The sequence below is a fragment of the Oncorhynchus clarkii genome, chromosome 6 (assembly GCF_045791955.1).
Source record: "Oncorhynchus clarkii lewisi isolate Uvic-CL-2024 chromosome 6, UVic_Ocla_1.0, whole genome shotgun sequence".
In the NCBI taxonomy this organism is placed as follows: domain Eukaryota; kingdom Metazoa; phylum Chordata; class Actinopteri; order Salmoniformes; family Salmonidae; genus Oncorhynchus; species Oncorhynchus clarkii.
Window position 1 is genome coordinate 42,132,893 of NC_092152.1, and position 23,505 is coordinate 42,156,397.

The 23,505-nt window shown below is 40.3% G+C and overlaps 1 protein-coding gene across 2 annotated transcripts in view; it reads right to left on the reverse strand.

Annotated features, from left to right (window-relative positions):
- LOC139411170 (importin 11) overlaps positions 1–23,505 on the reverse strand; it is a 231,111-nt gene extending 207,606 nt beyond the window's left edge. For both annotated transcript variants that reach the window (XM_071157083.1, XM_071157082.1), the window contains exons 1-4: positions 23,394–23,505; positions 7,064–7,213; positions 3,558–3,658; positions 1,310–1,382 (exon numbers count right to left, since the gene is read on the reverse strand). In XM_071157083.1, coding sequence (XP_071013184.1) covers positions 1,310–1,382; positions 3,558–3,658; positions 7,064–7,201 — 312 coding nt within the window. In that variant the 5' untranslated portion in view covers positions 7,202–7,213; positions 23,394–23,505. The remainder of the gene's footprint in view (positions 1–1,309; positions 1,383–3,557; positions 3,659–7,063; positions 7,214–23,393) is intronic.

Genomic DNA, 23,505 nt, shown 5'->3' on the forward strand with positions numbered 1-23,505 from the left:
CCATTTAAGAATGATGGAGGCCACTGTTTTCTTGGGGACCTTCAATGCTACAGACATTTTTTGGCACCCTTCCCCAGATCTGTGCCACAACACAATCCTATTCTGAGCTCGACGGACAATTACTTTGACCTCATTACTTTTTTTGCTCAAACTTCCCCTGTAAACTTTTGGACCTTATATAGACAGGAGTGTGCATTTCCAAATCATGTCCAATCAACTGAATTTACCACAGGTGGACTCCAATCAAGTTGTAGAAACATCTCAAGGATGATCAATGGAAACAGGATTCACCTGAGCTCAATTTGTATTAAGAGCAAAGGGTCTGAATGTTTATGTAAAATAAGGTATGTTTTTTATTTACATTTGGGGGAAAAAATATAACTATTTTCAATCATTATGGGGTATTGTGTTTAGATTGCTGATGATTTTTTATTTATTTAATCCATTTTAGAATTAGGCCGTAACGTAACAAAATGTGGAAAAGGTCAAGGGGTCTGAATACTTTCCGAAGGCACTGTATATAGCCAAGTTATAATTTTCATTATTACGTGTTATTACTTTCCTATTATTTCTCCATTTCCTTTCTCTCTGCGTTGTTGGGAAGGGCCCGTAAGGAAGCATTTCATCTGTTGTTTACGAAGCATGTGAGAAATAACATTTGATATCTTGCTAGGGACTGAAGATGGGCCAATAAGCTTCTGTAAGAAGTGTCACTGCACTGACTGCACAGATGGCAATAAATCTGAATCGTATTTGTATGTGAAGATAATTGGTGTGATCGGGCAAAACTCACTTATCTGCATTACAGTCATAGCAGAGGGAGAACAGGGACATTGATCAAGATGCATTATGGCAAGCTGAGTGTTCTCTTCATTTTGGATTTTTGCTTGTGCATGCATGCAGCACACTCTCTCTGAGGCATTTGGTGGTGATGTGTCAGGTTACACTATATGCAGCCTTAGGGGGAGATTAACTCTAGACCACACACACATCATTGGATCACGACAGATTGCTGACCGAGTCAACCTCCTTTCCAGAGGGGTGACAGAGAGAGGAAGAGACAGGTGAGACACAAGGGGCTAGAATGGCTGAAATGCTCTCCATTTGAACACAGACAGCCACTGCTACTAGTAGAGAGGTATCCCTAAGTAGGGGTCCATGTTGACGTATGGCCACTTCTCCAAGACAGAGCCAAATGGACATACTGGAAAGCTGTTTGGGAGTGTTCTACTTAGTGATGGTTGTCGATGAAATGATGCTCCAAAAGGGACGAGTCATTGGTTGACAGCTCACGCAAAAAATGACTGACCTGGTTGACGGGCTCGTTGAAGTTGGTGATCAGGCCAGCTCGCAGCGACGTCTTCTCATCTTCTGACAGAGCACTGGACGGACACACACACACAGAACTAGGTTACAAAATAATGCCAAACATCAACGCAAACATCTTTTCAATACTCAATATCCATTTTGAATTAGTTGACTGCTTCAAATGTGTTATCAAAAACGCTCTCCACTCTGATGGAATTGTTTGAGGCCTCAATATGCCAGAGGAAAGGAGGGGGAGGCACATTGACCGTGTGCAATTCCTGTCAAATATCACCATCTGCTTCTTTAGTGAGGCGGTCAGCGAGAATGACCCTAGTATTATTACATTTCCACACCCTTCCATTTGAGAGGGAGAGGAAAGCCATGGCATTATCAACTGCCTGACACAGCACCCAGCTGATATCCGGTGAGAGACGCCTTCTGCTTTGAATCCAATTTCCCCAGGGAGAGAGCTAGCGCCACAGCGTAGGCTTTAATATAGAGGGCTGATACGACATGAAGATGACAGAGAGCAGCAGTGAGGGATAGCTCTGTCCCTGTATGAAGCAATTGTATACATTGTCCCGGGCTAACACTAGAACTGCTAAAGCAGTCATTTTGACTGCTCATAAATTAAACATTTTTAAAGTCATACCCTCCTCCGTTCTTGACTATTCCTAAATAAGTCCATATAACACTGTCGTTGTTGGAATCTTAAATATCACAAACATAACTGGAGTTTTAACCAGTTTTAGGAGGGCATGTCATTTTTGAATGGTTTTTCCCCGTTGCCCCTACTTCTCCCCACATTTGAAAGTACAGTACCCAGCTGATGATCACCTTGATAATTAACTCAAAACTGAAACTAATTTCACACATAATAGATTAAATAAATTAATTAAGGTATGATGGAGAGAATGGGTGAGTTGAGTGAGGGGAAGCGAACTATGCATAATTATGTAATCACCAATTGTGAATGAAGAACAGGGCGCGCCAGTCTATTGTATTGATCTGTTCTAATTATAATCTCAAAAACGGTATGTACCCTATATCAGTCCAAACAATGTGTTTTTTGGTTTTTACATATAGCCTACAGTAAACTAATGAAAATGCTATTGTGTTATTTGATATAAAAATGGTATTCTAATTTTACCCATGGCCTTCATAAAACATCAATTTATAATCTTTTCAATAGCATATATGAACTGTATTAATTACACGTATAGAATATTGCAGTCAGAATGACTGCTCATTAGATTGAAGGAGGTCCCTCGAGGCCCAGCGGTTCTATTGTTAGAGGAAGCGGGAGAGAGAGAGGGGGGGAGAGGGGAGGGAATCATGGAGAGGTAAGAATGTTAAGAAGAGTGAGGAAGGGAAGGTGGCAGCGGTGGATGAGAAAATAGGAATTGAAGCAGGAGAGAGAGGGGGAGAGGGAAAGGAAGAGGGAGGGCTTGATTGAGTCTCATCCTTGTGGAAGAGAAACAGAAGAGAGGGGATTAAGTGAAGTGTAATGTGAAGAAGGGAAGAGTTGCCACATCCCATACAAAGTAGCAGAGATCCTAACCCCGGTAGAAGTTTGTGCGACAAGCCCGCAGATAGTTTCCCCCAGTAAATTGGGCAACTTCTGTAGGCACTGGGTGCATTAAGCGCAAAGCAATGGCCAGGAGTTCATTGCACCTTCCACAGCAAGCAGAGGTTGACAACAGCTTTGTTCGACAAATGATAATGAATTACCCACACCTACAAAAGAAAGGAAGGGGGGACTTTGGAAGGAGAGCACTAAAAAAAACAAAATAATGGCTGGAGATTGCAGAAGCAGAACTGATTGTCTTTGAGGTGAGGTGGTTAAAAACAGTCTTTGTTCTGTGGACCTGTAGGTGAACTTGAAAAATTAAGCTGGTCAGCAATCCCATAGGTGTGAATGGAGAATTACCATCCCATAGGTTGTGTCTGTACAATACTATCAGTATGGCCTACACTAGATGGACTTAAGAGAATGGCGCCAATGAATAGCAATGTGAGTTCACAAAACACACACAGCTGAGCCCAATCGATTGGCAGAACTTGCCATTAATACTGAAACGTGATGATGGGAGAGGTGTAACAGGTGTGGGGAAATATTTGTTTTATTGTAAAAATGGCGAGATGACAGAGAAGACGAGACAGAACCATAAGGAAAGTGAAAAGAATGGCGAGAAGAACGGAAAGAAGCAAGAGAAGAAGAAGAGGGAGGTAAAAGAGAGAAGGCTTACTTTGGCGCGACTCTCCTCCAGTACCTGTCGATGCCGTTTTTGAAGTAGAGCACGGCAAGCCATCGGACGTTAACATCCAACATGTGGTTGTTGAAGATATTCTAGAGGACAGAAAACACAGGGTAGCGTTTAAATAACTTAGTAGGTGGGAGGAATCAATATTATTTAAATCACTGTGATAATGTCCTTGGCTGCAGCTGGAATTTCACAGCTATCCAAGGAGTCCTTTCAGAAACTACACAAAGTGCTTACATTCTTGGGTTAGGGTCTGGTTTGGAATTGGGCATTCTTATGGACGGTAGCGCCCCACCTGGCCAACATCCGGTGAAATGCAGAGCGCCAAATTCAAAACACTGAAATACTCATAATAAACATTCAAAATATACAAGTGTTATACATCGGATTAAAGTTTCCCTTCTTGTTAATCCAGCTACTTTGTCAGATTTCAAAAGGGCTTTACGGCGAAAGCATACCATGTGATTATCTGAGGACAGTGCCCTGCTTACAAAAGCATACAAACATTTTACAACCAGGGAAAAGAATTACAAAAGTCAGAAAAGGCGATAAAATTAATCACTTACCTTTGATGATCTTCATATGTTAGCAGTCACAAGAGTCCATGTTACACAATAAATGTTTGTTTTGTTCGATAAAGTCCCTCTTTATATCCCAAAAACTTGTTGCCGCGTTTGTCCAGTAATCCACTGGCTCAAAGGTAGTCATGACATGCAGACGAAAACATCCTAATAGTACCTGTAAAGTTCGTCAAAAGATGTTTATAATTAATCCTCAGGTTGTCTATTGTCCAAATAATTGATTATATTTCAACCGGACAATAGCGTCTTCAATAGAAAAGAAAAACAACGAATGGTGCGCAATCGGTCATGCGCTCAAAACAGCTCTGGTTCATTTAGAGTCTACTGAAAGAATGTTCGGATTCTTCCTCATTTTTCGGAATACAAGCCTGAAACAATGTCTAAAGACTGTTGACATCTAGTGGAAACCATAGGAACTGGAATTTGGGTCCTATTCAAATACATATTGTATAGGCATTCAATAGAAGTACCCACATCAAAAATATCCCACTTCCTGGATGGATTTTACTCAGGTTTTCGCCTGTCAAATCAGTTCTGTTATACTCACAGACATTATTTTAACAGTTTTGGAAACTTTAGAGTGTTTTCTATCCAATACTACCAGGCCATACAATAAAGCCATACAAATCCTAGCTTCTGGACCTGAGTAACAGGCAGTTTACTTTGGGCACATTTGTCATCAAAACTTCAAAATACTGCTCTCTACCCAAGAGAGGTTAATAAAGCCACACTGGCTGGCTGCTTATCTTAGCTGTCCTACAAGGTTGTTTTGAGTGACAGAGCGAGAACCCAAACTTTGGGCTCATTAAAAAAAAGATGTACCAGCATCCGATGTGAGTTCGGGGGAGGTGGGGGTGCATGAGAGGGGCATGCTGGGAGCTTGCAGTCTGGAGTACGCACCTGGCGCCAGACTGAGACAATCACAGCAGAGTGCTGCCACACTCCACTATACACACACACTTCTCTCAGCAGGCGAATTGAAGGGTGAAGCTGCGTTGAGTAGCGAACCACAGGGGTGAGTGGGGGCAGAGTACAACAATGTTCTCTGTTATTAACTCAGTCCTGACTGTCTGAATACAGCAGAGAGTTCTAGGCTCAGAGCGATTCAAACGGTGTTGTTCTGTGGGTAAAAAAAGCAGAACCTGGCAGTGCAGCCTCAGTTGGGTGGCTGATGTGGCTATGGTTGCAACGGGAGGATATATTACTGGAAACTTTCAAAAGTTTGCCATTAAACTACCTGAATTTTGGCATCTTTCAAAGATTTTACGTAATCTATCACAAGACATCCAGTAGCCCCTTTGGGTACATCAGACTATCACAGGTGTCTGTAATAATCTCTGGCCCTCTGTGTGGCCTCATCACATGTAAAATATATGAAATATTGTGATTTTAAAATAAATACAAAGCCGCAAAAAAACATTAACCTAAACATAAACCATCAACTTAGTGAATACAAATGTATATTTTGTGTGTGTTTTTTTTTTACTATGTCAATATGTATTCGCTGTCAATGTTTTGTCATTGTCATTTTTGTGAAAAAAGTCAAGTTGGAAGAGTTCATTGAAAAGAATACCTCTGTTGATTAGATGCTTTTTAAATTAATTAGGCTATTTTCTCTTGAACCATAAGGTCATGGACAAAGATGCAGTGCATTCGGGAAAGACGACTGTAATCGCTGCCAAAGGTGATTCGACAAAGTACTGAGTAAAGGGTCTTAATACTTAATCAAATTTCAAGTATAAATTGCTAACGTTTTTATTTTTATTTAACCTTTATTTAACTAGATAAGTCAGTTAAGAACAAATTCATATTTACAATGAAGGCCTACCCCGGCAAAACCCTAACGACGCTGGGCCAATTGTGTACCGCCCTACAGGACTCCCAATCACGGCCGGTTGTGATACAGCCTGGAATCGAACCAGGGTCTGTAGTGACACCTCTAGCACAGATGCAGTGCCTCACACCGCTGCGCCACTCGGGAGCCCACGTTAAAAGAGATTGCCATAGATTACTGAAGATTCTGGAAACGTTGGTAAATTACGGGTAGCTTTGCAACCCTAGGAGTGGCTAACAACCACCTACTGTAACAAGGTATTGGATAGCTGATGGATAGAGATCAACAAAGACCATCTACAGTACACTTACTGAATGAGGAGAGATGGTGAGGAGGATGGGACAGATTAGATTTCTTTACAGCCTCTGTGGAGTATCACACACACACACTATCCTGCTACTATGGTTTACCCCATGGCTCTAACAGCAGCACAGTGACACATCAACCTGGGCTAGACTGGGGCATTGTGTGTAACCTAATGGTCTATCATTTGTGACAGGGACTAATGCAATGTGACAATGAGATAATGACAGTCAAGGTTAGTGTACAGCTGAGCACCAGTGAGCATCCCATCTATTTTTCTGTCACTATCTCTACCATTCCTGTTAATTTGTATTTTTATTATTGTAGTGAGGGTGGGGTGATTTGTTAGTAGTGATTGTAATCAGGGCAAAACTGCCCACAGATATTATATATGGAAACCACACAAGCTGATCGCCGATGCCGTTGCCGCTGCTGCTGTTGTTATTATTGATATCATTAATATCCAGCCTTCTTTGACATTTGAGAACCCAGTTGCATATAGTATCACATCCCCACAGCTTTGCATAAATCAAGATGATCCAAAACCACAAGAGAAGCATGTTGGGCCCACAGAAGGCCTACCTTTTTAAAAATGTCTGCATAAATTGACCCAAAACTTTCTGGCCCATATCCTATCCATCATGTAATAATTAGGGGAACAATCTTAACTTGAGGAACTCAAAGCTTTGCACAAATCAATGGATGATGTGTGATAAGCTCCAGTATAGACGTTGGTGCCTGTGTTTGCCTGTGTGTGTGTGTGTTAGACATACCAGCAGTACAGAATAGAAGCCAGGTTGTGTCTCCCACTGTCGTAGCTGCTCCTCAGCAGGCTTCAGTAGAGCGGTATCCTGACTGGTGGCCTGGGTCAGGGCCTGTAGGACCACCGAGCTGGCACTCTCCATATCCATACCTAGAGACGCCTGAGGGTTAGAGAGCGAGAGAGAGGACAGGGGTGGAACAGAAGGGGGAGAGGAGAATGAAAGGGAGAGGGGAGATGGAGACAGAGGGTGAAGAAGAGAGAGAGTGTGAGGGGAGAGAGAGAAACAGTGAGAAGGGTTCAGCACCACCTTCGCATTACATTTTTACAGTAGGAATATGGAAATGATTAAACTTCTGTAGAAGGCACAAGGCAGACATTATGCCTGCACAAATAGACAAATAAACCAAGGAGATCTTTACATGCCTTTTCATCCCACCATCCCCCCCTCCTTCCATCATCACGGTCCTCTCTCGCTCTATAACAGATCACACTGTAAGTAAAATCACTCAGAGGCTAGAATGGTAGTCCCAATGACGCAGGCAGGCACAGCCTGACACAGCAGAGCAACACACCTGGTCCTCATGCAGGCAGCACCCTTTGCAACTTAGAATGATTTCCGTCAATCCTACAGTCGAAACTGCCCGAGTCAATCTCCAATGTTACTCAGAAGAACTAACAATGATACTCCCCGAAGAAATAGGATATACAGCTCTCTGTCTGTACGGCACGACTTTCAATTATTCCTCAGCATTGCCTGAAATAACTTTAAATGTTTCATGTTTTTACTACCCATTTGAGAACCTCTACATCCCAGCAGATTTGGTTGTTTTTAGGGAGACAGGGAAGTAAAAAAATATAGTAAAAAATGTTCATGTCAAAAAACTAAAATCTGCTTTACCCAACTGTGTGGAGACCGAAGGGGCTCCCGGTGTTATGTAAGCCTGAGACCAGGTTTGATCATTTATAAGTCTAAATTGAATTAATGATGATAGACACACAGGAAGTTTATCTCGTTACATAGACGCCCAAACCACTTTTTGATTCAAAACACAATGGTGAGTTCTATAACCAGTAATAAATCAAATGGCACATTGGAAAACAACATCCTAGTGGTTAAAGTCAAGATGCATGCATATAGATAATATCCCCATAATCTAAAATAGACGTAAAAATGGCGTGGACAATTTCCTTCAGTCAGACCTTGAACTTAAACTTCTTCACCAGCTCAGTAACATGACAGTTTGTCATCAAGCCAGATACCAAGACATTTGTAGGATGGAAGGAAGTCAATTTGTGTACCATTCAAACTAGTCATTACAAATTCATTTAAATGTGGGTTATGGGACCTACAAGCTATATAAATAACATTGGTAATTCAGTAACAAATATATAGCTTGATTAACATTAAGAATACCATTTACAGATAGAAAATAACGACAACAGCCACCCTCGAAGCAGCATTACCCATGCAGAGCAAGGGGAACACCCACTCCAAGTCTCAGAGCGAGTGACGTTTGAAACGCTATAAGCGCGCACCCGGCTAACTAGCTAGCCATTACACTTCGGTTACACCAGCCTCATCTCGGGAGTTGATAGGCTTGAAGTCATAAACAGCGCAATGCATGACGCACAACGAAGAGCTGCTGGCAAAACACACAAAAGTGCTGTTTGAATGAATGCTTACGAGCCTGCTGCTGCCTACCACCGCTCAGTCAGATACTTGTATGCTCGGTCAGATTTTATGCACCGCTGGACACGCTAGATAAACTAGTAATATCATCAACCATGTGTAGTTAACTAGTGATTATGATTGATTGTTTTTTACAAGATAAGGTTAATGCTAGCTAGCACCTTACTTTGGCTTACTGCATTCACGTAACAGGCCGTCTCCTTGTGGAGTGCAACGAGAGGCAGGTGGTTATAGCATTGGACTAGTTAACTGTAAGGTTGCAAGATTGGATCCCCCGAACTGACATGGTGAAACTCTGTCGTTCTGCCCCTGAACGAGGCAGTTAACCCACCGTTCCTCGGCCGTGTTCTTAACTGACTTGCCTAGTTAAATAAAGATTAAATAAAAGTGTTTAAAAAATTACAATAATTGTAAAAAAATTGGCCAAATAAGTGTCCAAAAATACAGATTTCCGATTGTTATGAAAACTTGAAATCGGTCCTAATTAATCGGCCATTCCGATTAATCGGTCGACCTCTAGTTCCAACATCTAGTGGAAAGCCTTCACAGAAGAGGAGGCTGTTATAGCAGCAAAGAGGGGACCAACTCCATGTTAATGCCCATCATTTTAGAATGAGACATTCAACGAGCAGGTATCCACATAATTTTTGTCAAGTCGTGTATTTCTCAATTGCCTAAATAGCTAATGAGTCAGTTAGTCTAGCCTTGGCCCAGACTTGATTTCTTATCTAGAGGCGGTCAGAGTACAGGACAGTACCATGGATTAGTTTGTTTTTTGACTCTGAATCACTTGAAAGGGGCATATTTATCAACCAGAGGTAAAAATGGATGAAAAGTGGCAAAACAGTGTCTGGTATGCAGCTAGTATAAAAAAGCTCTGCATAACAGATTATGACGGAATGCCTGGGGCGAGAATTTCCATTTACACAGTAGACCACAGCAATAAATATAAATATTTTGGCTTATGGACACTTTTAAGAAAGCATTATGACATAAAAGGTCTTACATAAATAGCCCCTTTTTTTGCCCATCACATCTGAAAATGTTGTAGTTCGCAATGGCAACATCCTTATCCATAATCAAATTATTCAGCCAGGTCTGTGAGATAACCAGAACTTCTGGGCTAGTGTCATGCACCCAGACATCCATCCAGAAAGTCCAGTTTAGACATCAGGCTTCACACATTTATATGTAACAGTCCAAGCCCTCTGCGGGGCTTGAAAACAGCAGGAGTATCCATGGTGACAAGAGTCAATTGATCTGGATGAGATAGCCACAATAGGCTTCCTGTTTGGATTCAAAGTTGCAGAGCTAACCGTAGAATTCAGGTAAATGTGCACAAGATTACTATGGACAATACCACTATGCTTGTGGACACATGTAGTAAAACATAAGCTTGATATAATTCTATTAATAGCATAGGTGGAGCAAACAATAGTGAGTTCCTTAAGGCAGCTAACAGCGCTATCAACGGAAATGTCATTAACAGGCACAGAATGGCCATTTACAATACCCTATAAACATGGGAAGCTGTGGTGGAATTATATCGCTGCGATTTAATGAGAGTAGATACATGAGGAGTTAAAGGCAATGAAAAGTCAAAATCTGGAATTTCATGAAATTTTATATTTTGATTCAACCAGATCAAAGTATAATAACCAAAGTATGAAAAATGACCGTCGCTTCTACATTGACAAAGTGTGATTATAAAAAGTTACTGATCCTTGCCCATGTCAAACATTTGGATTCAGGAGGGGGGATTATTAAGGGGATAGGGTGACGTCACTAACTCATTTTAATACACCAATGGTAACATGATAGTCGCTTACCTAATTTAAGTACCGGCTTGTAACCAACATTGGAGAAGGCATGTTAGCGGAAGGGCGTGGTTTATATAGCTACTCTACTGGTGCCAAAATTTTACTGTAGGGTGTCAGCAAATATAATTATAAGTTTACACTATTCATCTATGGCAAAGATACTTAAGACGTGCCAAATGGGAGATGTATATAAAAAAAAAAATGTAAAAACAATTGATGCAATTTCAATGTTGTTTGTTTGTGTATCACCAAATTTGCTTGAAAGGATTTTACGGCATCCAAGTTTCTTAACATAGGCGTTTCAAAGAGCTGTCAGCCAAGATTCCTGTCCACTCAGCCGGTCTTCTCAAACATCCTGGTAGTTAGCTATGAGAGATAAAGTACTTTTTCTCAGGGAAAAATATTATGGGTGACATTTAGTCACTCAAAAGGCTATTTTACATGGGAATCAGCATGACTGTTCACAACCTTTAAAAAGACAAAAAAACAAGCTGAAAGGCTTAGGCATATCAAATAGGCTAGGAGAGTAAAATATATGATAATGTAAAGGGGCAATCCGGGATTGGTACATACATGTTTTTACTTTTAATACACACACACACACACACACACACACACACACACACACACAGCTATGCTCCCTCACGTTTTATCCACATATCCCTTTGAAATTCATAGACAACACTGCATATCTCCAGCAATGGATAAAAGCCACTCGTACACCAGCACTTGTGCCATAAAGCTACAAGAACAGAGACAGACAGCCAGAGATCAGAGCGCAACGTGTGCAGGGGAAGGCCTATTCAGTAAGGAAATCAGCTTTGCTAGACTGCCATCTAGAGGCATGAAGAAATTAGAATCCAAAACACCAAACAAGAGAGAATGCTGTTGTGTAGGCCTACAGAGTAGCCTATGGTGATAGATGCTAAACTCAGTACAAAGAAGTGATAAATATCATACAGCAGCATATTGCAACACGTTTTAAACTAACCCAAGCTGAATCTCAATAGCCTTTCCTCGACTCCCTTCTCCAAACCTTCACTCACTTCCTACTCAGTCAGATGGAAGTGAGAAGAGGATTCAAGGAGAAGAAACAAGTATAAGAGGAATCATGCTTGTTAGCAATGAGTCATGGCTGAAAAATGCATTTAAATTCACTGCCAAAAGAACACATTAGAACACATTTATTTACTAATTTTTAAAGAAACTAATTGAGATGGAAAAGCGTTTCCAGTGTAAACTTAAATGACTAAAACCAGATAATGTAGAAAAGATAAATGGAACTATACATTTTTAAGTAAGAATATCTTTGAAAGAAAAATAAAAGCTAGACAGTCAGAGAATTTAAAATAAAATCTGCATTCAGGAGTATTTTTATCATGGCATAGGGCCCCCACAGATGTTGTTATGTTTGAGTCACTCGGAATGCATAAGCCATGGCAAAATGTGCAGAACTGCAGGGAATTAGCTTTAAACAGCTACAATGTTAGCCGAAATTAGGTTGTCATTATGGGAAAAGGATGGTCGAACATGCCCCAATTCACATCAACAGGGCTGTAGTGGAGCGGATCGACAGTTTCAAGTTCCTTGGTGTCCACATCAACAAACTACTATGGTCCAAACACACCACGAAAGTCATGAAGAGGGCCCTGCAGGAGACTAAAAATATTTGGTACGGGTCCCCAGATTAGAGGTCAACCGATTAATTGGAATGACCGATTAATTAGGGCCAATTTCAAGTTTTCATAAGAATGGGTAATCGGCCAATTTGGATGCCGATTATGACTATATTGCAATCCATGAGGAGACTGCGTGGCAGGCTGACCACCTGTTACGCGAGTGCAGGCAGCAAGGAGCCATGGTAAGTTGCTAGTTAGCATTAAACTTATCTTATAAAAAACAATCAATCTTAACATAATCAATAGTTAATTACACATGGTTGATGATATTACTAGTTGAACTAGCTTGTCCTGCGTTGCATATAATCAATGCGGTGCCTGGAATTGTGTCACTTCTCTTTCGTTCAGTGTAAGCAGTATATGCAGCAGTTCGGGACGCCTGGTTCGTTGCGAACGGTGCGAAGACCATTTCTTCCTAACAAAGACCGTAATTAATTTGCCAGCATTTTACATAATTATGACATAACATTGAAGGTTGTGCAATGTAACTGCAATATTTAGACTTAGGATTGCCACCCGTTCAATAAAATACGGAACAGTTCCGTATTTCACAGAAAGAATAAACATTATGTTTTCAAAATGATAGTTTCCGGATTTGGCCATATTAATGACCTAAAGGCTAATATTTCTGTGTGTTTATAATATTATAATTAAGTCAATGATTTGATAGAGCAGTCTGACTGAGCGGTGGTAGGCAGCAGCAGGCTCGTAAGCATTCATTCAAACCGCACTTTCCCCCGTTTGCCAGCAGCTTTTCGCAAAGCTTGAAGCTCAGCGCTGTTTATGACTTAAAGCCAATCAACTCCCGAGATTAGGCTGACAATACTATAGTGCCTATAAGAACATCCAATAGTCAAAGGTCTATGAAATACAAAAAGGTATAGAGAAAAGGTCCTATAATAACTATAACCTAAAACTTATATTATACCTAAAGAATATTGAAGACTCATGTTAAAAGGAACGACCAGCTATCATATGTTGTCCTGTTCTGAGCAAGGAACATAAACGTTAGCTTTTTTACATTGCACTTTTACTTTCTTCTCCAACACTTTGTTTTTGCATTATTTTAACCAAATTGAACATGTTTCATTATTTATTTGAGGCTAAATTGATTTTATTTATGTATTATATTAAGTTAAAATAAGTGTTCATTCAGTATTGTTGTAATTGTCATCATTACAAATAAATCAATACGTATTTTTTATTTTTGTATTTTTTTTTATTTATTTTATTTTTTTTAAATCGGCCGATTAATCGGTATCAGCTTTTTTTGGTCATCGGTATAGGCGTTGAAAAATCATAAGCGGTCGACCTCTAATCAAGACCTGTGGCCGGATGAAACACATCCACTCGCACCTATTGCCCGTTATTCATGGTCCTCCTGAACCAGCCCTTGGTTATTGATAAATCAGGAAGTCAGATTTCACCATTTAAATTAGTGATGCACTGAAATGACATTTTTGGCCGATACCAATATCCGATATATTCCTTGCCAAAACAAACAATACCGATATAAAATGTAAAGGCCTTTTAAGCATTCAAAGACAGTTAAATAGTTAACACACACACGGATGCAGTGGTCTAAGGCACTGTATCTCAGCGCAAGAGGTGTAATACAGTCCCTGGTTCGAATCCAGGCAGTATCACATACGGCCGTGATTGGGAGTCCCATAGGGCGGCGCACAATTGGCCCAGTTTCATCCGGGTTTGAACGTCATTGTAAATATGAATTTGTTAATTAAAGGCACAGTCAACTTAGTGTATGTAAACTTCTGACCCACTGGACTTGTGATACAGTGAATTAAAAGAGAAATAACCTGTCTGTAAAACAATTGTTGAAAAAATGACTTGTGTCATGCACAAAGTAGATGTCCTAACCGACTTGCCAAAACTATAGTTTGTTAACAAGAAATTTGTGGAGTGGTTGAAAAACAAGTTTTAATGACTCCAACCTAAGTGTATGTAAACTTCCGACTTAAACTGTACATATGCACGCACGCACCACTTTTCAGTTTATTTTGTAGCATTTTTTTAAATTACTTTTTTTTCCATTTCATGTCACCAATTTTGAGAATTTTGTTTTTGTCCATCACATGAAATCCAAATAAAAATCAATTTAAGGTACAGGTTGTAATGCAACAATATAGGAAAAAAGCCAAGGGGGATGAATGCTTTTGCAAGGCAATTTATGATGAAATCCTGGTTGAGTGAAATGACAAATGAACAATGAAACAGCACAGCAAGTAAGTGAAAGAAATAGGTTTGGATGATGATTTACTGGTAATGGGGACATATGTAAATGCCACCGAAACAACTTTTTAGTCAGTGTGGTGTGTGTGTAACCTTTATTTAACTAGGTAAGTCAGTTAAACAACTTGGAAAATTCCAGAAAATTAAGTCATGGCTTTAGAAGCTTCTGATAGGCTAATTGACCTGAAGTCAATTGTAGGTGTACCTGTGGAAGTATTTCAAGGCCTACCTTCCAACTCAGTACCTCTTTGCTTGACATAATGGAAAAATCAAAAGAAATCAGCCAAGACCTCAGAAAGAATAATTGTAGACCTCTACAAGTCTGATTCATCCTTGGGGGCAATTTCCAAATGACTGAAGATACCACGTTCATCTGTACAAACTATAGTAGGCAGGTATAAACACTATGGGACCACACAGTCGTCATACCGCTCAGGAAGGAGACGCGTTCTGTCTCCTAGAGATGAACGTACTTTGATGCGAAAAGTGCAAATAAATCCCAGAACAACAGCAAAGGATCTTGTGAAGATGCTGGAGGAAACAGGTACAAAAGTATCGATATCCACAGTAAAACGCGTCCTATATCGACATAACCTGAAAGGCCGCTCAGCAAGGAAGAAGCCACTGCTCCAAAACCGCCACAAAAAAAGCCAGACTACGGTTTGCAACTGCACATGGGGACAAAGATCTTACTTTTTGGAGAAATGTCCTCTGGTCTGAGGAAACAAAAATAGAACTGTTTGGCTTGCAAGCCGAAGAACACCATCCCAACCGTGAAGCACAGGGGTGGCAGCATCATGTTGTGGGGGTACTTTGCTGCAGGAGGGACTGGTGCACTTCACAAAATAGATGGCATCATAAGGCAGGAAAATTATGTGGATATATTGAAGCAACATCTCAAGATGTCAAGAAGTTAAAACCTGTTAGGAATAGGGGGCAGCATTTTCACTTTTGGATAAATAGCGTGCCCAATTTCAACTTCCTGCTACTCATGCCAGGAATATATTATATGCATATGATTAGTAGGTGTGGATAGAAAACACTCTGAAGTTTCTAAAACTGTTTCAATCATGTCTGTGACTATAACAGAACTTATGTAGCAGGCAAAACCCCGAGGAATAACTGTTCAGATTTTTGTTTTTTGCCTCTGACCGTTCCCTCAGTTGCCTTCCCCAAGGGATATTTGATAGCGACCATTTTACAGTTCCTACGACTTCCACTGGATGTCACCAGTCTTTGGAATTTGGTTGAAGTTAATCATTTGTGCAACGAAGAAGAAGCACATCCTGGAACAACATTACACTGTTGAGAGTTACGCAAGACGAAAAAAGGTGCATGGTTTGTTTACTTGCTGTACTGAATACAGATTGCCCCGTCTACAATTTGATCGATTATTAACGTTTAAAAATACCTAAAGTTGTATTACAAAAGTAGTTTGAAATATTTTGGCAAAGTTTATAGGCAACTTTGAAATGTTTTGTAGTGACGTTGTGTTTTGACAAGCTGTTTTTTTCCGGATCAAACATGCTTTATAAATGGACATTTTGGGTATACATGGACGGAATTAATCGGGGAAAAAAGGACCAATTGTGATGTTTATGGGACATATTGGAGTGCCAACAAAAGAAGCTCCTCAAAGGTAATGCATGTTTTATATTTTATTTCAGCGTTTTGTGTAGCGCCTGCTACGCTAGCTCTTTTGTTTACTACTGGTTCAGATGGGTGCATGCTATCAGATAATAGCTTTCACCGAAAAACATTTTTAAAATCTGATATGTTGGCTGGATTCACAACAAGTGTAGCTTTAATTGAGTATCTTACATGTGTGATTTAATGAAAGTTTGAATTTTATTTGAATCTGGCGCTCTGCATTTCCCCAGGCAATTGGCCAGTTGAGACGCTAGCGTCTCCATATCCTCAAGAGGTTAAAGCATGGTCGCAAATGGGTCTTCCAAATGGACAATGACCCCAAGCATACTTCCAAAGTTGTGGCAAAATGACTTGAGGACAACAAAGTCAAGGTATTGGAGTGGCCATCACAAAGCCCTGACCGCAATCCTGTAGAAAATGTGTAGGCAGAACTGAAAAAGCGTGTTCGAGCAAGGAGGCCTAGAAACCTGACTCCGTTACACCAGCTCTTTCAGGAGGAATGGGCCAAAATTCAACCAACTAATTGTGGGAAGCTTGCGGACGGCTACACGAAACGTTTGACCCAAGTTAAACAATTTAAAGGAAATGCTACCAAATACTAATTGAATGTAAACTTCTGACCCACTGGGAATGTGATGAAAGAAATTAAAGCTGAAATAAATCATTCTCACAACTATTATTCTGACATTTCACATTCTTAATCTCTTGAAGCTAGGGGGCACTATTTGTATGTTTGGAAAAATAACGTTCCCAAAGTAAACGGCCTATTTCTCAGGACCAGATGCTAGAATATGCATATAATTGACAGATTAGGATAGAAAACACTAAAGTTTCCAAAACTGTCAAAATATTGTCTGTGAGTATAACAGAACTGATATTGCAGGCGAAACTCAGATGAAAATCCAATCAGGAAGTGCCTCTTATTTTGAAACCCTTCTGTCCCTATGCATGCCTATCCTCCATTTAAAGGGATATCAACCAGATTCCCTTTTCTCTGGCTTCCCTAGGTGTCAACAGTCTTTAGACATAGTTTCAGGCTTTTGTTTTGAAGAATTATCGTGAAAGATCACATTGGGTAAGTGGATAGGTGGGGGCTCTCAGAGTGAGTTTTTGCGCTACAGAGTAAAGCCGCCATTGTTCCTCTAGCTGTTATTGGAAAAACCTACACACTCGGTTGATATATTATCGAATATATATTTTAAAAACTACCTGAGGAATGATTATAAAAAACATTTGACATGTTTATGTGAACATTATGAAGACTATTTGGAATTTCCGTCTATGTTGTCGTGACCGCTCTTTCCTGTGGATTTCTGAACGTAACGCGACAAAACGAACGGAGGTATTTTGGGTATAAAAATAATCTTTATGGAACAAAAGGAACATTTGTTGTGTAACTGGGAGTCTCGTGAGTGAAAACATCTGAAGAACTAAGGTAAACGGGTCATTTGATTGCTTTTCGTGACCAAGCTTCCTGATGCTAAGTGTATATAATGCTATGCTAGGCTATCGATAAACTTACAAACGCTTGGATTGCTTTCGCTGTAAAGCATAATTTCAAAATCTGAGACGACAGGTGGATTAACAAAAGGCTAAACTGTGTTTTGCAATATTGCACTTGTGATTTCATGAATATTAATATTTTTTAGTAATATTATTTGACTGTTGTGCTATGCTATTCAGCGGTTGCTGACAAAAATGATCCCCGCGACAGGGATGGGTAGCGTCAAGAAGTTAAAATAAAATGGTGATCTAACTGACCTAAGACAGGGAATTTTTTACTAGGATTAAATGTCAGGAATTGTGAAAAACTGAGTTAAAATGCATTTGGCTAAGGTGTATGTAAATTTCCGACTTCAACTGTATTCACCACCTTTGCTATGAATCTCCTAAATAAGATCTTGTGAAACCAATTACCTTCAGAAGTCACATAATTAGTTAGATTGCACACAGGTGGACTTTAAGTGTGACATGATCTGTCAAATGATCTCAGTATATACACCTGTTCTGAAAGGCTCCAGAGTCTGCCACACCACTAAGCAATGGGGCACCACCAGAAGTATAGAAGTACAGATCAGGGTTGGGCTATAAAAAAAACACCAGAAATTTTGAACATGCCACAGAGCACCATTACATCAGTTATTTAAAATGGAAAGAATATGGCACCACAACAAACCTGCCAAGAGAGGGCTGCCCACCAAAATGCACAGATCAGGCAAGGTGTGCATTAATCAGAGAGGCAACAAAGATACCTAAGATAACCCTGAAGGAGCTGGAAAGCTCCACAGTAGAGATTGGAATATCTGTCCAGAGGACCACTTTAAGCCGTAGAAAAGTACAAAAATAAGCAAACACGTTTGGTGTTTGCCAAAAGGCATGTGGGAGACTCCCCAAACATATGGAAGAATGTACTCTAGTCAGATGAGACTAGAGCTTTGAGCTTGAGGTTTTTGGCCATCATGGAAAATGCTATCACTGGCGGGAACCCAACACCTCTCATCACCCCGAGAACACCTTTCCAAGAGTGAAGCATGGTGGTGGTAGCATCATGCTGTGGGGAAGTTCTTCCATTGGCAGTGACTGGGAAACTGTTCAGAATTGAAAATATAATTGATGGCGCTAAATACAGGGGCATTTTTTAGGGAAACCCATTTCAGTCTTCCAGAGATTTGAGACTGGGACGGAGGTTCATCTTCCAGCAGGACAACGAACCTAAGCATACTGCCAAAGCAACACTTGAGTGGTTTAAAGGGAAAACATTTAAATGTATTAGAATGGCCTAGTCAAAGCCAGATCTCAATCCAATTGACAATCTGTGGTATGACTTAGATTGCTGTACACAAGCAGAACGCATCCAACTTGAAGGAACTGGAGCAGTTTTGCCTTGAAGAATGGGCAAAAATCCCAGTGGCTAGATGTGCCAAGCTTGTAGAGACATACCCCAAGAGACTTGCAGCTGTAATTGCTGCAAAAGGTGGCTCTACAAAGTATTGACATTGGGGGGGTGAATATATATGTGCGCTCAAGTTAAGTTATTGTGTCTTATTTATTGCTTGTTTTACAATACAAAATATATTTTGCATCATCAAAGTGGTAGGCATGTTTTGTAAACCAAATGATACAAAACCCCCCAAAAAATCTATTTTAATTCCAGAATGTAAGGCAACAAAATAGGAAAAATGCCAAGGGAGAAAATACTTTCTCAAGCCACTGTACATGTCAAGCAGTGAAGTTTCAGCTGTCTGTCCATGACCTCTCTTCCTTAGTGCGCACTGTCACCGTGTCCGTTTCCATCTTGTCCAGCTGTGTATGTAACATTTCACATAAACCCCGTTTGTCTGCATCGAAATAGCTGTCCTTGTACTTAGCATCGAGCATGGTGGCGACACAGTAAAGAGACTCAGAAAATGCCCCCGAATCGCTTGTTCACAGCCTGTGTCGGCAGTTTTGTTGAGCAAAGTTACCGGGGTCACACAGTAATAATATCACTGCTATTAGCTTCACGACATACTATGGAATGCCGGTTGGGTCTTTGATTGTCAAAAAAAATGTCAAATAACACAATTTGACGAGTTAAATAAGCATTTAATTTGGCACGTCAAATAACACAGTTCTATTATAGAATGTTGTGTGTTCTGAATTTGCATGTGCAAGCCAAGCGCCACCACTACTATCAGTAGCACTGTCAAAGCTGTACAAAATTAGTCTGCAAACAAGAAAACACCGGCCACGAACGACGAGTTTACAATACTGAGTTGGTAATAAAGCATTATTTGTTGGGCCGCACATTCTGGGGTAGCTAGCTAGCTTCAGCTTGCTAGCACCAATACAACCAGCATGAAAACAATGACCAGTAGAAACTGCAGTAATTTTCACTATTTTTTAGCAATGATTTGGGAATCCTAGTGAGTAAGTATTAGCTATACTTGTTGTTCGCCTATTGAAATTGAACTTCAGTTCATGAAAATAAATAGCAGCCAGCTACTTAACCCTGTTGCCCAAAGCTAACGTTATTAGCAGCCAGCTTGCTTCATCCGGCTAGTGAGGCTCAACCGGTACGGGTTATGTGTTGTGAAGCTAGCCACAATAAGGACAATTTGGCACAATAGTGGAATTTGTGGTTTGCCTTCAAAATAAAGGTACCTCAAAGTGATGGTTACAATTGGAGGAATCATGCCATATTTAGACTAGATAATGTTAAACAAGGTTGGAATGTGAAGCTATGAAATGGGGAATCAGTCTACCCAATATATTTTTTCGCCAACATCCACCTCAGAGTTATCAGACTCCAAAACATCCACGCGGTATTGTTTTTCCTCGGGAATAGTGTTTAATACACATAGGTTGACAATAAATGTGCTCAATTCAGTTGTTTCAGAGTCCCACAATTAGAGCTACGACACTAATGTTCTCTGGGTGTCACTGAGTAAACCCATGTCATTGAGCCACAATCCATAGGTAAGGCTGTACAGTGAAACAAGTATGCCCCCAATGCAATTATAAAGTATAATATATCCAGTGTGATTACAACAGATTGTGAAATTAACAAACTATTGTATTTATTTGATTTTATATAACATTCCAACTTTGTTTAGCATGATCTATTCAATTATGGCATAATTCTACTATTTGTATTCATTCACTGTCAATTACTTACTTTTACTTTGAAGGCTAACCGCAAAGTCCACTATTGTGGCTAATCCTTATTGTGGCTAGCTTCACAGATGGGTCCGACCATTAATCAAATAAGAAATGTCTTATAAATGAGGGTTATTTTAGATTACACCTAGCTATATAGATAACTAGCTAACAGATGTCGTTATGCTATGTTTTTGGGGAAGAACATTGCTTGCATCCATGAGCTAGCTTTTTTTATGACCAGCACTATAGGTATGCGAGACAACTTTACCAGCATCATAGCATACGTATCGATGAATCATTCTGACATATGAAATACGAGTGATAGTGTAATCAACGTGTAATAACGTAAAACATTTATGAACACGTTAAATGTTTGTGACATGCAGTTATATACAGGTCCTGATTGGTCAATAAGCTTAATTGACATGTAAAATAGTGTTATTTTACTATCTTTTTTGACACGCAAAGACCCAAATGGCGTTCCATAGAAATCCTGGTTGAGAATGAAATGACTGAACAAATTAACAACGAACCAGCACAGCAAGTAAGTGAAAGAAATAGGTTTTGATTATGTTTTACTGGTAATGGGGACATAGTCAATGCCAAAAAAGTCTGCTGTGTGGACCGAGCGGGTCAACAAGTCGAGCAGTCATTTGAAAGAGTTTGAAATATATTTCTATTTGTTTAACACCTGTTTGGTACCTACATAATTCCATATTTGGCATTTAATATTTGTAATGTCTTCACTAGTATTCTACAATGTAGAAAAAAGTACAAATAAAGTAAAACCCTTGAATGAGTAGGTGCCCAAATTTTACAGGTACAAAATGTTATTACATTTTGCATAAGAGCGATATCTTATGGGTTCCCCATCCATATGTAAGGCTTGCTTTATATGTAAGGCTCCGTATGTACGTTATTTTTAATTTTTATATACTTCTGGTACATTCTTTCACCCTCTCTCCACTTGGATTCTCTGCCTCTGACCCTATTTACGGGGTCTGAGTTACTGGCTTACTTGTGCTCTTCCATGCAGTCCCTAGGAGGGGTGCGTCACTTGAGTGGGTTGAGTCACTGACGTGATCTTCCTGTCCGGTTTTGCCCCCTCAGGCTCGTGCGGTGGAGGAGTTCTTTGCGGGCTACACTCAGCCTTGTCTCAGGGTAGTAAGTAGGTGGTCTGTTAATATCCCTGTAGTGGTGTGAGTGCTATCCCTTGGCAAAGTGGGTGGAGTTATATCCTGCCTGGCTGGGTATCATTGGACGGGGCAACAGTGTCCCCTGACCCTGGCTCAGCTGCCAGTATCTATGCTGCAATAGTATATGTGCCCGGGAAGCTAGGATCAGTCTTATATCTGGTGTCCTGTGTGAATTTAAGTAATTCTCTCTCTCCCTTCCAAAGGACCTGAGCCCGAGAATCATGCCTCAGGACTACCTGGCCTGATGACTCATTGCTGTCCACCTGGTCGTGCTGCTGTTCCAGTTTCAACTGTTCTGCCTGCAGCTATGGAACCCCTGACCTGTTCACCGGACGCGCTACCTTGTCCCGGACCTGCTTTTTTCGTCTCTCAATGAATGCTCGGCTATGAAATGCCAATTGACATTTACTCCTGAGGTACTGACCTGTTGCACCCTCTACAACCACTGTGATTGTTATTTGACCTTGCTGGTCATCGATGAACATCTTGAATAACAATCTGGCCATGTGCTCTCTGAGGTTTTAGGCTGAGTGTCTGTATTCACACTTTGTGACATCTGCTGATGTAAAAAGGGCTTTATAAATACGTTTGATTTTATTTGATCAGTGGGTGATATTTGTTTGTTTCATTGGAGTGTGCTTACACAGATGTGCTCTCGAAACAACAGATTAGAATATCAAGAACAATTGGAGTTTGTTTTGTTGGTGGTGTAGGCCTGTGTAAACTAAAAGACGTATCAGAAATGTCAGAATTTCTGATTCAAATCGCATTGCTGGGAGTATCATCACGAGCAAGAGTCCCGTCATAGTTAGACAGATGAAACAGTCATATCCATCTTGCAGTGAAGCTAGCTAACGTTAGCCCTCGTCCTAGCTATAAAACCAAAACAATGATTTGGCATATCTGACCACCCCCACTAGCCTCAACTCTCGAGGCACATTCTGCAGCTGGAAAGCTTCATACCTTTGGACTCTTATTATAATAAAAATAGAACTAACGTTAACTAGCTACAATTACACACTTAAAATATATTTTTGCTATTCTGCAAAGCTGTCATATACATAGCTAGCTACAGTAGCTAACATTAGCTAGATACCTAAACTAGAGGGACCTTGCTAGCTAGCTACCGTACGTCGGTTATTTAAAAAAAAAAATCGTTGGAGAATTTGCCCTAAGTATCTTGGTAGATACTAGAGCGCTACATTTGCTTGCTACGTTTCTTTCATTACACGTTAGCTAGGTGAATTGTCAACACAGACGCGGAGGAAGAAACTTGGAAGAAACGTGTCTGTCAACTAGCAAGCTAGCTAACGTTAGCAACATCCTTGTAAAGATAGCTAACACGACTTAAGGGGGAGGCTTTCATTTGCGAATGACACACTTTTGCAGATTGCAGTCACAAATTAAGACTCACCTAAGAATTGATATCTTGATAGAAACACTGAAACTTGACTAATCTTGTGTCAGCTGTTCGCAGCTACAAACGCACACGCTGTCGCTTGGAAGGGCGCGATCCACAGCAAGCA